A 17,695-nucleotide genomic window follows, 5' to 3' on the forward strand; every position below is an offset into this window, starting at 1 on the left:
GTGTCTCTAAGGGTAGGGACTTCTATTTTTAATTAGTTTATGTAACTGTGAACAAATATTGTTTACTGCTAGAATAAGAGAATTTGGCATTAGTTTTATCCCACTTTGTGTTTTATATTTATAAATGTGAAAACATAATATGTATGCATATCACATAATAAGTGGGTGGGGATGAAGGGGATGGTTATATTGTGCAGCAGTGCTCATCATAGAAACTCCTTGTGACTAATTTAACAAAATTCACAGGACAATACATAATATTACATAGTAGAAAATAATATTTTAATAGATTATCAGCTGAAAATTCATTCTGGTCCTCAATTAGTTCTATGGGAAACTAATAGATGGAGCCCATTTCCAGGAGGATTTTTTTAATCAACCATGAAAGCCAGTCACCTTTCAACCTCTGCATCACAATTCAATCTCTTCCTTTCTCTAAATTGGGTCATTTGATGGCCAAAGTTTGTGAGGAGTCAGCCTGTGTCTCAAACAAGTATTGAGGGTAGACAACATGGAAAACCTTGACCACAGGCTGGCCCTGAGGTCTACTTTAAGAACGCATGCCTCTGGAGGTCACCCACAGCAGTCTACCCTTGACAGTTCACCATGGCAGCATCCATCTCCCAGCTTACCCAGACTGCTGATAGCCTAGGAGCTTTCTCCGGTATTGTATGAGTCCTCACTATGCCTTTATTTATAAGTGTGCACTAAATGAAGAGCAGCAGACATCTGCGAAGCAGATAGCCTGATAGCAGCTTGTCTCCGAGTCTTCTAGATACCTCCTTTCTCCTTATAAAACTGGTATAACAGCCCACATTCCAAATTAGCGTTAAGGGTCACACAGATGGCTGAAGAGTCTGAGCAATCTGGAAGGAATTATAAAAGCCATGAGATTATGAGCTGCCCCACACTTCCATCTCTTAACAGGAATGTCCTGCTGTTGTGGACGGCATAGTTCTCCTGTCAATGGGTGTATAGCAGAAAGGACACTGAACAAAGGAAAAACAGGGAGGATTAGTTAGAGTAGGCTTTGGAGCATTAATGCTGAAGTGACTCTTAGGGAGTCCCAGCTTTATTTACCCCCCCGTTCTCTTCTGTAAACCATGGTGACAGGGAATTTCTTTTTTATGACGAAAGTATAGAGAAGGGTTGGAGGAAATATTACCCAAGGTCACAAGCGGCGTCCCATGGGCTGTCCTTGGACCTGTTCAAATATTTCACCCACTAAATAAATTCCTTTGAGATTTTTCTCTTCTTTGTTCAAACAATCATTTTCCAAGGGCAAGAACTGTGGCAAATTATTGATCATAAGGATGGTAGAGAACACACCTAGGCTGTAAATTTACCTCACGCAAGTTTATAAAGCGATGGGGCAGGCTTTCTTCAAAATTCAATCACAAAGCCTAATTCTTCCTAAGTCTCCTTGGCAGTCTGTCATCTCCTGAATCATGTAAACTTCTTTGTTCTTTGGCGAACACTGGGTGGAAATGCAGTTATGCCTTGCTATTAGAAGATGCGTTAGTAAGATATTTTCTCCTTCAGCACTTAATATACTAGTCTAGAATCTTCCTCGACATAATAGTGTTTTCAAAGCTAGTCTAAAGTAGAAGTTAGATGACCTAAGATCGACTGTGACAAAGTGGTAGGAATAATTCCTCCCTCTGGCATTATCCCAGGTATACAGAAGATGCAGATGAATGCAGGCAGTCTACAAACACACATAAAAGTGTAGCCCAATAAAGCTGTGTCTCTTTTGTCTGCTCTTATCATTCGATTCTTTTTTCAAGAAAATAGCACAAAACATCTTAAAAGTCTAGTCTTGTTTCTCAAGAAAACTCTCCTGCCATGCCTGTAAATGTATTTTTTTATTTTTTAATAGTGAATAAGCTATGGGAAAATCAGTTTCACTAAACATAATTTTATTGATGTAATATTTGCAAAGATAAAATTCACTCAATCAAAACATCACAACACTTAAGCCCACATGCAGATTGTAGACTTGTGCTGCAGACTGAGCTTGTGGAAGGTGTTAAATATAAAAATAAATCCAAGGCAATTTCCATTTAGCACATTGTACAGAACTCATTTCTCAAAGTGATTAACAAGTTTGTAAAAAATCTTTCTCATTGGTGCTTGCGCTCAAAGTGTTCTGTAGCGTGGGGGACTACACTGGGGCGAAGTCCTATCTTGGCCAGGGTGATGCCACAGACCCACATGTGGAGGAGATGAGATCCTGCCATGGAACACGGACAGCACAGGGCAGGGAGGCTGCTGTGAGGCTCAGTCGCCTCGCTCTTCAGCGGGAGAGGCAAGTCCCAAACACACTCCATGTGGTCGTACAGACGTGAGTTGAATGGTGGACTCTTCACTTCTATGGTGATCACTGTCTCCTTTAGAATGACCATGAAGAAGGACAAACTGTATGCTTTGTCACAAAAGACAAAGGGACAGAGATGAACTTGACATCGCTCCTGTAACCTGTTTTCCAGCCACGATGAGTCCACTAATGGTCCATCCGTTCAGTGTTCGGGGCTTTGGGGCACTTTTGAACCACCTCCAAGGTTTGGGAGAACATCAGTTTCTAGGCCCCCTCCCCTATCACCCTCTGCCATTTCTAATTATGGGAAGAGGGCAGGTGGCAAGCTCTAGGTGACGATGTGTGTGATAAAATGATCTGTCCACTCTCCGTTCCAGTATGCCTGCTCTGGTACATCATTGGTTATCAAAAAGATCCATTTTTCATCAAAGTTTAAACCATCTGTATCAACAGGACACCTTGACAATAGCAACACAGAGCAGATGGCAGACAGCGGGACTGTCTGGTGTCTCGGGGAAGGGGTCCTCAACTTTGGCTATGTAGTAGAATCAAGAAAAAAAATCAAAAGCTTTGTGGTAGGGAAAGAATTCAGTCATTAAAGTGCCCCATGAAAGGTTGATTCTACTCCTGGCTGGGGATTGCTGCCTTGGAAAATCTCATCTCTCCACCTGTAGAAAGAGGGCCAGTCATGTGATCATGGTGTGTGGATGTCTTCAAGAAAACTTAGACCCTCATATTATGGGAATTGTATATGGGCATCATATGGAAAGGGGTTGTGACCGCTGACTTATCGTGGGCTGCATGGTCACTCAGCTTTGAAATAACAAAACCCAGGAAGGAGTGCAGGCTACGGATCTTCAGAATGACATCAGGTACGGAGTGTGTGTGAGGTACCATGTCTTTCCAGAGTGTGTGCAATGGACCACATCTTTCTAGAGTGTATGTGATGGACCACGTCTTCCCAGAGTGTGTATGATGGACCACATCTTCCCAGAGTGTGTGTGAGGCACCACCGTCTGCCCAGAGTGTAGGTGATGGTGCATGTCTTCCCAGAGTATGTGTGATGGACCAAGGCTTCCCAGACTGTGTGTGATAGTTCATGTCTTCCCAGAGATTGTGATAGACCATGTCTTCCCATTACAATCATTACGTTCCTCATGGTTACCTAGATTAAGTACTTTTTTTTTTGCATTGGAGCAGACTGATAAATAATGCTCCCAAGGACAAACACAAAAAGCCACACTTTGCTAGTCTACAAGAGAAAATGGGACACAAAGGCATACACACAAAGGAAGTTTTCAGGAATGTTCCCACTTTACACACACACACACACACACACACACACACACACACACACCAGGTGCAAATAGGATTATTTAATGTTTCCAGAAGAAAGTGAATTTCCATTCCATGGAATCCTTTTTCCTGGAAGGATTTAGAAAGGCTTGGGGGCAAGATAGTTTTAAGTGGACATGGAAGATGCCAAGCAGCTCATGTCCAAAGGCCAGGTTAATAAGATGCAATCCCATGCATGAAACTAGGACAAATATATATAACTGCAAAATTAAAAAAAAAGTGATTTAAACAAATCCAAGCCATCAGGGCTCACCTTCTGGTAATCTTTGGTACAAGTCAAATGTCTGAAAGCCATCACTTTAATTTAAATATAGCGGATTTAAATCACTTTGATTAAAAAATGTTCAGTAACCCCTGGTCTCTGTTTGGGGCCACAGCTGTCCTGAGGGCAAACCTACCTGAGCTACTTCACCTAACCTACTGACCGGTGCCTACAGACCAAGACCAACGCAGGCTAATGGTGAGTTCAAGGATACCTAAAGTACTGGTGAATCGCCTGTCTCAGTCTCTTTCCACTCTACGTCTTCCACTGTGACAGCTTCACAATAGGCTGGGGGAGAAAAGCACTATGGGTAAACTCCTTCAGAATAATAGGAAGTAGGCACTAATGATGTAATGGTGCCTTGGAAACAACAGGCATAAAAACAAACGTACTTTGACGCTTGCCTCCACTATTCAAAGCTCAGGCATTTAAACACCATGTTAAAAGTACACGTACAATAAACATGCGTGTATTAAGGATTTGTAACCTATGCATGGGAAAAGCACATTTGTCAAATGCCGTAAAACGCCAGAGTCAAAAGCACAGATGCATTTACAGGACTCAACGACCACAGACAAGCTTTACTCCATCCTCCAGATCCCCAAAGTGGTGGTGGTGAGGATTTGAGAGGACTTGGAGGGGAAAGGAGAACGCGGGGGTTGACCAAGCCCATTAGGTGAGTATGAAAAGGCTAACTCGGGAAGAGTTCTAGAGTGAGTTCAACCCTTGTCTAGGCTTCGTAGCTGGGGGCACATTCTTCTCCGTGTTATCTCTTTAATTGTTATACATTTTGGTCATAGTCTTCCTCCTCTCCCCCAGCTCAACATCTGACTTCTTTGTCTACTGTCTACTGTACATTCTGTCCTTGAGGCTTGCGAGACATACACAGCTCGCCTCAGGGAACCCCATCTCAAAGACAACGTATACATGACAGGCCACACAGAGAGCTGATCAGACCCTTCAGGCCAGCACGGGTTCCCCCTGCAGCATGGAACTCAGCCTCAAGGCTGCATGTCAAGAGCACAGTCGACACTCATGAAGCCTGCCCGCAGACAGAGGAGAGCCAGGCAGGGTTTCTAGCGTCCTGAAGCTAAGCAGCTGTCTTCACGGAACCCCCTACTTCGCCCCTGCATTCCATGGAACACCCACACACCCACAGGTGCTCACTCACTCTTTGTGGTTTTCCAAGGTCCAAGGAAACTACCGGCTCCTGGGAAGATGCTGCTCAGCTGTCTCTCTTTGAGGCACCTGGGTCCTCTGATCTCTCTCTAGCTGCCCCTGACCCAGTGCCCCTCAGTCCCTGCCTCCAACCCAGCTGCCTACTGAGAGGCCCTCTCTTCCCCTCCCTCAGAGTCCTGCACGTCAGGGGTCTTCTGTTCCTGTGTGGTCTCCACAGTCCCTGCTGATGTCACCTCCACTACCACAGCCTCCTTCCCTGGCCCTGGCTCCACGTCCTCAGCTATCACCCTCCCCTCAGCTGCTGCTTCTCCTCCGGGAGCCTCACCCGCTCTGCTCCGTGGTTCCTTGTGGCCGTCTGCAGAGGAGGAGGCCACGCTGACTGACTCTGCCAACCCTTCCCTCTGGCCCGCAGCTGTCCCGTCGACTCTTCCCCCACGTGGACCCTCCTCATCTTTGCCTGCGCCTCTTCCCATGGCCCGGTCCTGCCCCGCCAGGCTGGCAGTCGCTGTCCCTGGAGGATGCTTTCTGTCCTCACCCCCCTCCTCCTGTGGCTTCTCTCTCTCAGTCTCTCCACTCAACCCCGCTGCCACGGTGACCCTTTCCCCAGGAAGACTGCCATGCGTCATCAGTATGCCTCGCGAAGAAGGACTTTCTCCATCCGGCCGCTCTGGTCCTTCGAGGCTGTCTAGCTCCGGGGCGGCCCACTCTTGAGCTCCAGCTGTGAAAACGTTCTCAGGCACCCGAGCTTTGTCTGCGGGCTCTTCTGTAACTGTGGCTTCGTTCTCCGCCAGTGACTTTCCAGACTGAAGTCTTGCTTCAGACAAGCTGATGATGGTCCTTGCTCTGGGTGAGTCTTCTAGAAGCCTTGGGTTCTCACTCAACTTAGTTGCTCTTGCGGGATCTATAGCCTCAGCGTCAGCATCCGTCTTGTTGGGGGATGCATGGGCATCTTCCCCCGACCTCACTTCCTCCCCAGTGCCCGCCTCTTCCTCACACCCCACTTCCTCCCCAGTGCCCGCCTCTTCCTCACACCTCACTTCCTCCACAGTGCCCGCCTCTTCCTCACACCCCACTTCCTCCCCAGTGCCCGCCTCTTCCTCACACCCCACTTCCTCCCCAGTGCCCGCCTCTTCCTCACACCCCACTTCCTCCACAGTGCCCGCCTCTTCCTCACACCCCACTTCCTCCACAGTGCCCGCCTCTTCCTCACACTTCACTTCCTTCACAGTGCCCGCCTCTTCCTCACACCCCACTTCCTCCCCAGTGCCCGCCTCTTCCTCACACTTCACTTCCTTCACAGTGCCCGCCTCTTCCTCACACCTCACTTCCTCCCCAGTGCCCGCCTCCTCCTCAAACCTCTCTTCCTCCTCACACCCCACTTCCTCCCCAGTGCCCGCCTCTTCCCCTCTAACTCTTTGCTCTCCTAACTTCTCTTCTGTCCACCCTGTCACCTCCTCTCTTTCAGACCCAGCTTCTCTCAGAGGCGTTGGGCGCCTCTCAACTGTCTTCCAGTCTCCAGATGCAGCAAACTCCCCAGGGAGCACTGCTCTGGGATCCCCTTCCTGGGTAGATTCTGTGTCAGCCATAGCTCCCTCCCTTGCTGTGTCCTCCTTCCAGAGTGCCTCAGGGCTGTCCTGGGCATCCTCCCTGGGGCTTGCCCCTGCTGAGGAGCTCGAGGGTGCATCTGCAGCCTCCAGAACCTCCTTCCTCTCGGTAGCCGCTTTCCCTCCTCCAAGTGTTGCCTCTTCAAAACCATGCCCTGTCTCTGGTGCTGTGTCCTCCACGGGCTCCATGGCCTCCAGCTCTGTGGGAGCTCCCTCTCTGCCTTGGTCACCGTCGGGTCTTGGGGAGCCCACCTCCCGCTCTGCCTCCTCCATCTCAGGAGGCCCTGCTTCTTTCAGAAATGTTGATTCCCCCTGCATCTCTGAGCTGAGCACTGCCTCCTCCAGTACCCGCCCCCTTACAGAACCTGCCCTACCTTTCTCCATATCTGTCTGCAGCAAGGCCTGCCCGTCGGGGTCCACATCCCTCTGAGGCACCGAGACACCCACTTTTCCTGTGGGGTTTAACCACCCCTCACCACACCTGCTGTGCCCCTCTGAGCCTGCCTCTGCCTGGCTAGCTGTGCTCAGGGGACGCTCTCCTTCCTCTGAAGACTGCTCTGCTAATGCCTGCTGCTCTTCAGCCGGGCTCCTCTTCCCCGTGGGGACCTCCGCAACCCCCACTCCCTCCCTCAGCTCGGCATTCATGTCAGCATCCTGGGGACGGTGGGCTTCATCTTCCTTCCTCCACGCCTTCTCCCTCAGTCCTGCGTCAGTGAGAGCATCCTCAGGCTGGGAATATTCATCTCTCGCCGCTGCCGCTGAGGCTGTTTCCTTCTCCGGGGTGCACACCTCTTGGGCAGCTTGCTGGGGTTGCTCCTTTGAGCCGCTGGATGCTCTTTCCTCCTCCGCCACTGAATTTCCATTTGGCACCATGGAAACGAGATGAGAGACAAAGCGATTTTGATCAAACCGTGTAAAACAGAGAATACATACTTCATACGTCATCAGGAGGACACTGAAATTATATACTAAACCTCTCTTCAGTTGATAAGATGTTATTAACTAACATGGACCCTGGGTGAAAAATGCCTTTCCTTCGTTATGAGAGGGAAGGCTTCCAAACTCAATGGACACATCAATATAAAAGCACACCTTTAATCCCAGCACTTGGGAGGCAGAGACAGGTGGATCTCTGTGAGTTTGAGGCCAGACCTTGTCTACAAAGTGAGTTCCAGGACAGGTTCCAAACTATAGAGAAACCCTGTCTCAAAAAAACAAAACAACAACAGCCATAAAAAAACATCAACATATAAAACAAAAGTTGGACATTGGGCATGCAAAGTGAGTTCCAGGACAGGTTCCAAACTATAGAGAAACCCTGTCTCAAAAAAACAAAACAACAACAGCCATAAAAAAACATCAACAACATATAAAACAAAAGTTGGACATTGGGCATGTTGAAATGAGTAACCACAGCACTCCTCAATTCTCATAGTTTACATAAATTATCTGACATGTAACACACACGCACATGCACACATACGTGCACACATGCATACACATGCACACACTCACTAATTTCATTTCAAATATACTCACTAATTTCATTTCAAATATTAAGATTTGAGAAAACATTTTTCATTAAGCAGAAAATGTTTATTTCCCTTAAAAGTCATCATTCTCTACAACGTCAAGAGTATGTCTACTCAGTGGCCATTTAGAGGTGGCTGTCATACCATACGCTACTCCCAATACCACAAAGCTCCTCTGGCTAGATTCAGTCATCAAAATGTTTATCGCTGAGGTATGACATTTCTCTAAACACATCCATTTGTATTCCATGTCAGGTTGCATGCCATCTATGCTCAGAAACTGATTGACTTTGGAAAACAGGGCCACGGAGCGAGGCAGGACCTGCTGGTGTGGGCCAGCGCCCAGCATAAACAGCCCTTCTACAACACTGCTGAGTTCTGATGCAGGACTTTCTGGGAAACCTGAATCTACAGGTCTACTACGTCTTTGGAAGGCCACCGAATTTCTCAGTATTTACCAAGACGCGCATCCTTCTGAATGATTCCCGAGGAATATGTGAAAGCACAGGACAACAATTATCCCCCCCAAAAAATCTCTAGATCTCCCAAGTGGAGGGCCCAACTCAGAGTGGTCGGAACTTCAGAAGTAGTATCTCAGTAGCACTCATTGCTGCAACGCTTTATTAAATATTTTTGCTGTGTTTATGATTGTGTTCCTGTCTGGGGTGTGCTTGCCCATGTCAGCACCTTGTGGAGGTGACGGGACAACTCTGTGAAACCCGCTCTCTCCTTCCACCTTCACGCGGGTGCTGGGGACTGGCACTCCGTCAAGAGATATTGCTTAGCAAGTATCTTTACCTACTGAGGTGACTCTCCAGCCCAAGAACTCCAATAGTTTCCATTTTAAAAAAAAGTCAGGGCTGGGATTATAGCTCGATCAGTGAGGGCATGCTGTGCCCTGCAAGGACTTGAGTATATATACTTTCTATAAATTCTGTTACTTAGAGAACGCTAATACACTTGGCCGTGGTGTTTTGTCACAGCAATAGAAAACTAACCAAGACAGGCTGCATATACATATACATACAAAAGGACACATTTGTAGATTCTATGAATTGCAATACATTATTCTAACAGTATGTCATGTAAAGTTATGCAATAGGCAAACAAATCTTCCTCATTTTCTTCGCTCAGTTGAATTCTCAAAATAAGTTTTGCACTTATTTATTGTGGTCAATTGCCTTCCACAGTGAGCACACGGAAGTCAGAGAACAACATTCAGTATTCAGTTCTCTCTCTTCACTGTGTTGGATTCCAGGAATGGAACTCAGGTCGTCAGGTCTGGCAGTAAATGCTTTTGCCCTCTGAGCAGAGGCTTGCTTGCAGTTTGGCTAACCATTTTACCTACAGTGCCGCCGCTGACAACCGAAAGAAACCCAAATCTCCCTCTTACACCACCCTTTCCCCTCCATGTGGCCAACAATATCATCTCTCTTCAAACTTATCCTTTGCTGTTGTCTCAGTCTCTTGGAAATCGTACCACAAACTATTTGGATGGTAGCCAATAAGAGCTGGTGTGATACTCCCCCTTAAACATACATTTAGAAGATGATTCCTGTTGTCTTCAATCAAACACTAAAAATTCCTATAATCCAGGTCTATCATTGGGGCTGAGGTTGGATTTTTAGGTCATCTTATGGGGCATCAAGTAGCAGTTTCAAGACTGTACTCAAGAACCCTAGAAGGGATGTGTAGAGTCAAACTGTCTTCTCAGATGACACCCAGCAAATTCACCCATTTCTACTTCACCGCGGACTGTGACTGACTTGGAGCATAGCTATGCTGGGACAATGGGAAACAACCCTGGATGTCAAATCTCTTATCTGTTGCTGCTCAGAATCCTGCATGAAATGTAATAAAGAAGTCTGTAATGGAAAACATTTAAATAAAGACATCTGTTTTTCTAACCTGGCCTTTAAATTTATGGATTAATTAAAGAACGTTCTTGAAAACAGGGGAATAAAATTGCCTAGTCACCAACTAATAATATACTGTTTAAATTCTAGGAGAAAATGGGCACCAAGCTGAGCTGTGATATGAGCCCACATACCACAGAGAAGTCAAACAGAACATTCCCAAAACATGGGAGGATGGGTAATTGAAGCCTTTCTCAGAAACAGCAGCGTGCAAAGGTGTGTTTTTTTCTAATGGCAATCCCATGCACTTTGGGAAGTGTGTCACAGAAACAAACGTTTAGTACTCATGAACAGGACCACTAGCTCCCTCCCATGCAATAACCACGTGCCTGGGAGTTCAGACAAGCCTGGTGCATGTGTAGCTCTTACATTCCCTAGTTAGATGAACTTAGGAACTGGCACCTCTCAAGCTTTCTTTTTTTTAAATCCATAAAGTGGTAGCAGCCATTTTGGCTGGCAGAATTCTTGTAGCAATCAACGGTATGGCTGTGTGAAACCCTCAGTACTGCATCATCCTGTAAGAGCCTCATGGCTTTCTTCTCTCTCAGCCCACCGCCTTCAATGAACTAGGCTTTCTTGCTGGAGTCTGGCCTCCTCAGGAACGTCTGTGGCTCTGTTGTGTGCTTGGGAGGGTCACCGGAATTCCTCGAATGGAAAGTCTGCTGCAAAAGCTCAACATGGCTATGACTCTGCCCGCTGCTTCTTCCTCTTTATGCTGCCCCAAGAGGGAAGGAATCTCTCTCGTACCTTCTATAGCATCCATGAAGTTGTCTCATAGAGACTGACAACTCTCACTTAACACTGGAGATGGGGCAAAGTGATGAACAACATGAGTATTCTCTCTCTCTCTCTTTCTCTCTCTCTCTGTCTCTCTCTCTCTCTGTCTCTGTCTCTCTCTGTCTGTCTGTCTCTCCTCTCTCTCTCTCTCTCTCTCTCTCTCTCTCTCTCACACACACACACAAATCAAAACAACTTTTGAAAGCACACATCACGTATGAGGAAGCCCACCTTCACAGACATAGGACATTGGCTGGATATATGTGAGACATGTTCGTTGACTTGATGCTTAGTTGGCAGTCTGAAAGATGGGATACCAGTCCCATTATACATTGACAACAGTGAATTCTTTGCTGATTCTGAAAGGGCTGAGTTTACTTGAGCCTTTGGAAAACGTGGTGGGTGTCCTGGGGCTGTTAATGCCTCTTACTTGGACAACAAAGGTAAATTTGCCTGCTTGGTCAGACAACTGGAAGTAAGACTATGGAATATGACCAACCTGAAAGTGAGCACTAGGCTTCTTCTTGCTTGTTTTAGTTTTTTCCTTAAACATCAATGTATTTAAAAAAACCAGCACTTGTAGATAATGTTGGTTTCAAAGCTCTCCTTCAGGCCTCTGGGGCACTTCCTGCCATCATATCCATTACACAAGAACCATAAATATAAATGGTCAGAAGAAACAAACAAGGATTTGAAGATGAAAGACAGAGATGGGGGAGCATTAGCTGAGGACTTCACGTCACGTCTTTACTGAGTCAGGACAGGCCCTTACCTCCAGCCAGGTTGACCTCCGGTTTCCTCGTGGGTGTCGCCCCATCCTCTGTGGTGCTAAGCTCAGCTGCAGTGTCGGAGCAGTAGTGACCGGGTGGTTGGGCTTCACCTATGATCTGTCCAACTGATTGGAGAGCATATAAGATATCAAAAAGCATGAGACAGGCCACGGGGACGTTAGCATTTCCCATCGTCCGAGGTAAGTGGGGGTGAATTTAATTTAAACAGATTCACATGAAAATGTGACTTGGCTTCTAAAAGTACACGAAGATTGGACAGCTTCCAAGCTATGATTATCTTTTTGAAAGGCAAACACGGCACACCATAGTCAATCATGAAGAGAGGAGGCTCATGCAAAGAAGCACTCCCATTGAAATAAGACAACAGCCGGAAGCAGTGACAGTTGCCAAGGGCGCATGCGATGGAGGACGTGACTGGAGAAGCAGCCCGGGGTTGCCTTTTGCTTTCTAGAACTGTGTCCTCTTCCCTTTGTGGCACCCATCATTCACTGGTCTTTTAAATTACTAAACCTACGCACGGTGACTCACCCTGAGTGTTTCGCCCATTAGCAGATTTAACAATATGACCTTGGTGCTCACCCGTTATGGACAGAAGCGGCCACCGAGTTCCTACCGGCCTGACAGTACACATCCTCAGATGAACTTCTGTTCTATAATGCTGACTACTACCATGGAACTCCGAGGCACAGAGGTCCAGGTTCAAGTCCTGTCTTCCCTGCTGTGTCCTCGGCTTACCTACCTGTCAAAAGAGATGTGGAATCCAATGGGTCAGAGCGCCTTGTAGGGAGAGATCACGTGCCTGTAGACCTAACCATGCCCGTTTGGGCATGGCCACAGGTATGTGGGCGAAGGCAGGGAGATAAAGAGTTAGGAGGGAGAAGAGAGGGCCCTCTTGGGGTTCCGGTCAAGGTTCCAGGACCAGCAGATCGCTGACCTCAGGTTCTTGACGTCTTATGTAATTGATGTCTACTTAATAAAGTATCGTACAACTTCCCTTCCCTGTGTACCTGGTGTGGCTCAATGTTCCTCATCAGCGCCTGAATGTCCCTGTGCCAGCAAGTGCTATTTAATAAGTGACAGCTACCACTGAGTAGTGGGGGTGATGATGGGCGTTTTGAATGTTTTTATCACTGAAGTCCAGGCTGAGGTGAACTATAAAGTCAACTACATCCGTCTTTAGTGTCTGAGAACTCTGTCTCCCTCACTGCTGGCCACCCGATGGTGTGTGACTAGTTTCTTGATTCTGCAGGAGCATGTCACCCTGTAGTCAACTGAAGCTCCACCAGTAAGGTGAGGCTGAGACCTGCCTTCAGTGGTGAAAGCACCGTTACACCAGTCTCCTGACTCCCCCGCTCTGCTTCCGAGACTCTTCCCCTTCCTCTTCCTTCTCACCTTCTGACCTCACAATGCAGGCTGATCCAAGGACTGCCCTCGGAGACACACAGCTACCGTGCCATCTCTAATTATTGACGAGTGTAAAGTAGGTTTCTGAGCGGCAACTGGGGTCTGGGAAGAAACGCTGTGATGTATACGGGAGTATCTCAGCGGAGGAAATTATAAATATTAATACAAACGTGGAAACAGAAAGTGGAGCCTCACATAGCTCAGGTATGTTGTCTGGTGTTTTGTTTGAACACTGGGTTTCTTAGTGCATACAATGTGCAAGTGGAGACATTTATTCACCACACTACGGTTTGGAGGTGAGATCATGTCATGACAACCCTGTGACCGCTGAGTCAGTTTAGGACACTTGTGGATGGAGGACATGGAATCCGTGTGTCCCTTTGTCTACTGTGCAGCCATCGTCATGTGGTCCCCTCAGTTTACATAAGCAATGGCTTGGGGATTTGGATAAAACAGATTGGCTGACTGAGCAATGGTGATTACCAGGATGCTAGGCCAGGCATGGGGGCTGACTGCAACAGTGCCAGCAGACATCGGGGTCCGTCCTAAGTGCCAAAAACTGCAAGGAAATGAGGACTTTACCAAAGTAAAGCCAGATGCCAGCGGATAAAGGACCTCATGTTCTTTATCTTGTATGTGGGATCTAAATGTAAACTCTGTGTGTGTGTGTGTGTGTGTGTGTGTGTGTGATAATCTTTATCTCGTATGTGGGATCTAAATGTAAATTTGTGTGTGTGTGTGTGTGTGTGTGTGTGATAAGCCAAATGCCATCAGATAAAGACCGCACGTTCTTTATCTCGTATGTGGGATCTAAATGTAAACTCACATGTGTGTGCAGAAAGGAAAGCGAATGGTGATTCGGGGTTGGAGGAAGAGGTCTCAAGCAATGAGGAAGGCTGAAAACGCAGGGTCATGCGAGAGGCATGACACGGATTCCAGAAGCCTGGGTGTGTGAGGAAGGGGGCGCTGTGGGTGAACCAAGAAAGGGAGTGTGTGCTGTGTATGCATGCGGATATCATAATTGAGTCGTTGCAGCGGGTGCTAATTAAAAAAATTTTAGGGAAATATGGCTTGCAATAATAATAATGAACGATAGTTGAACAGCAGTCGTTGGACCAAAAACAAAAACAAAAACAAAAACAAACAAACAAAAAAACACTAGTCTAAGCAGCCACGCATTAATCCGGCCATTACGACTCACCCCAAATCAACGGTGAAGCTGTCTCACTGAGTCAGGGCTCTAGCCTGGCCCGTCTGCTGGCCTGGTCTGGAGGAAGTAGCTATGGAGTCGGGAGTGGCTGGGCATTCTGAGGACACAGCAGACCTTTGCCACGAAGGACAACTTCCTCAGGTGTCCTTCTCGGCTGAGAGTTGAAAGCAGGGGCTTGGCCAGCTCTGTGCTCTGCTGTTTCCCGCCCACAGAGAGAGAGAGGACCGTGCCTGCCTAGACTCCCGTGTAACCCGTGTGGCCAGACGCTTCGATTCCTCTGTCTACCTGTCTCATCCTGTCCTTTAGCTCTCCATAAAGGTGACCACCCAAGGCCACAGCAGTTGCCAGTTCTCCCAGGATACACAACAAATGGATGGTTTCATACAAGGGATCTCTCAGAAAACATCTTTTCCACCCCAGTAATGTAGAGAGCCTCACAATAGTGTTTGAAACACTGCAGTAACTTTGTATTCACAATATTAGTTTCTGTTATTAAAAAATACGTTTTCCAGTAATACACGCCATGCTTCCCTCAACATAAAAGTGGTTATCTAAAGCTTAAAAAGATAGAAAAAGAGATAGAAGAAGAAAAACCAGCACCATCCATAATTCTGACTCTGAAATGCTAATATTTCGGTGGGTTCCTGAGAGGCTTTGCTTGCTTTGATCATACTCGGGAGAGGCTCTCACATCTCACTCTGTCAGTTTAACAACCTATTCTGTTTCTCCACTCAACAGGTTAAAAAGGATCTTTCAGAGCATATAGAGCAGCGGTTCTCAACCTTCCTGACGCTCTGACCCTTCAATACAGTTCCTCCAGCTGTGGTGATTCCCACCCACAAAATCGTGTCTCTTGCTACTACATAACTGTAATTTTGCTACTGTTATGAACCATAACGTAAATATCTGATATGTAGGATATCTGATATGCGACCCCTGTTAAAGGATCGTTCAGCAACAAGGGGTTGCGACCCACAGGTTGAGAACAACTGATATGGAGGCTACCAATAAAGATTCAGGCTGATGATGTAGTTCAATGACAGGGCACATGCCTAGCATGTTCCAGAGCCAGGGATAGACCCCAGCACCACACAGACACACACACACACACACACAGAGACACACACACACAGACACACACACACCACATACATATACACACACACAGAGACACACTCACACAGATGCACACACACACAGAGACACACTCACACAAATGCACACACACACACACACACACACACACCACATACATACATACACTGAACAAATATATGTGGCTAATGTCTAATTTAAGTAGCTAGTGGATATGGAGTTACAGCCATGGTTAATGGATTGTGAATTTTCTGCTGCATGGTGGCTGGACTTTTCCTATTGATTTTTTAAAAACTTTTTGTTTTACAACTGTTTCCTTGCTAAAAATATCACTTCTGTTAAGCATACGAGGCAAAGCTTTCTCCAGTTTCCTTGGCTAGAGTGATTACTGAACCATTGTTGTTGCTAATACTCTAAATGCTTTCTAATTATTGGTACTAGCTCCCAATTTTTTTTGAATTCCAAATTATCATCTCCTGGGTTTGGAGGCACATTACATTAAACTGAGAATGTAATCCGGAAAATTTTCCAGCACCCTTTACTTGATTTTTTACTTCCTTCGGGTGATTTCTTACTTATCCCAGATTTTTATGCAGTCAAGACATGTTATACATTCCCTTCTCACACACTTCTGGAAGTAGTGTTATAGGTTTTGCATATTTGTTAGGTGTTACTTAGCAATTTTTCACTATAGCTAAGTGGAATCACTATATGAGGCTATAGTTTGAAATATATCATCTTTAAAATAGCATTTTCTTGTTCTAATAGCATAATCAATAATTAAGGAATGGAGTTTTTCTTTTACACAAAAACTATTTGAGAACTTCCTTTAGGTTTCTAATTTATTACGAGAGCACATTATGCCATGCGAATGATTCCTAGCTTTGTTGCACCGAGACCATAGAATGTGGACTCCAAAACCTGTACTCTGTGCTCCTAGGGAAAGGGCACAGGAGTACCCAGTGGGCCAACCTTCTAAATCATATCGATGCCTTTTATATCGTTATCCATTGGGAAAGGGTGGCAGTTTTACTCCTACGAAAACCGGTGCTACTTGTGTGTTTTCATCTAAAAGAGTGTGGGAGTTTCCTGAGTGCCCCGAACTTCTCATAGGAACTGCGTCACGGCCTCCTTCTCAGATGTGTTAAGCTACACAGTTATACACCCCAAATCACGGACCCAAGAGCTCCATGCAAAGGAGGAGGAGACGAGGCTCTGCCCTCTTGGCAGAGAAGTCACCCCGTGCCCTGGCATTGCCCTACTCCAGAGACCCCCAACTTTGAGCAGCCTCTTGCTCTCCTGCTGCCATTGTGAAGGAGAACGTTCTGGCTTTCCTACAGCCCTAACACTGCCGAGAATTGCTGTTCTTGGAGAATCAGTTCCTCAAATTTCTGTTGAGTTCCTTCCTCTTTCTGGTGGGAAATCAACTCCAGGGAGACCCCCCTTGTGTCTTTCTCTCTCATGTTCTCGTGTAACAAATCCTGCAGCTGTGTGACATCTGGATAGTGAGCATGCCCATGATTCAAGAGAGAAATTCTAACTTTCCAAGTGCGATCCTTTATGGTATTCCTGATTTCAAACACAACGGAGGGAGGGAAACGCAGAGCATCAAAGCTCATTATCACCAATTACCCTGGTGTTTTCCGAGTTTCTGGTCAGCCTCCTCTTTGAATGCAGTCTTATGGTCCTCGTGTCTTAGGTCTTAGCACCAGCCCTGAGGCCAGCATAGAAACTGGAGGTACACTGCAAAAAGCCAGACACTGGTGGAAATAAACCGGACCATGAGATGCCAAAGCTCAGGCTCTCATGGATAGAACACAAACAGGATGCAAGTGGATGGCTGAGTCATAAAATACTTAATAAATAAAAGCAATTTTGATCATTTTGAAGCACAGTCTGTCCATATGGTTTAAATGAGTAAGTTAGACATTTCTATAGACTCCTTATCATAAACTTAGATTCTAAGAAAAAATAAAATATTCAGAATTATGATGCAATAGGGGTTGTAATTTTGCCAACCAAACACAAACCCAGGGTGCCGTGTTTACTTTTGTGGTGTTCGAAAACTAAATTTTTCTGCATTCTTTCTTACCCAGCTGAGGTCAAAAGAAAACCCTGCAGAGAAATGAGACGTGAACAGAGAGTCACTCAAGAACTTCTACTCACTGTGCGCTGTGGGGGTTTTGAGGGATTTGGTTTGTTTTCTTTTTGTGAGGGAGCAAGTATTTTGTAGCCAACGGGGTCTAAGGAGG

The 17,695-nt window shown here is 46.3% G+C and overlaps 1 protein-coding gene across 6 annotated transcripts in view; it reads right to left on the minus strand.

The window, feature by feature from the left end:
- Positions 1 to 1,902: 1,902 nt before the first annotated feature.
- The window catches only part of Erich3 (glutamate rich 3), a 103,341-nt gene continuing 87,548 nt past the window's right edge, over positions 1,903 to 17,695 (minus strand). For 5 of the 6 annotated variants that reach the window (XM_013123118.3, XM_040751558.1, XM_013123120.3 and 2 more), the window contains 2 exons: positions 11,716 to 11,838; positions 1,903 to 7,569 (listed from right to left, as the gene is read on the minus strand). In XM_013123118.3, the coding sequence (XP_012978572.2) occupies positions 5,255 to 7,569; positions 11,716 to 11,838 (2,438 nt within the window). In that variant the 3' untranslated portion in view covers positions 1,903 to 5,254. The remainder of the gene's footprint in view (positions 7,570 to 11,715; positions 11,839 to 17,695) is intronic. The other variant, XM_040751557.1, reaches the window with a different exon arrangement.

This window comes from Mesocricetus auratus, unplaced genomic scaffold (assembly GCF_017639785.1).
Source record: "Mesocricetus auratus isolate SY011 unplaced genomic scaffold, BCM_Maur_2.0 Super-Scaffold_100009, whole genome shotgun sequence".
In the NCBI taxonomy this organism is placed as follows: domain Eukaryota; kingdom Metazoa; phylum Chordata; class Mammalia; order Rodentia; family Cricetidae; genus Mesocricetus; species Mesocricetus auratus.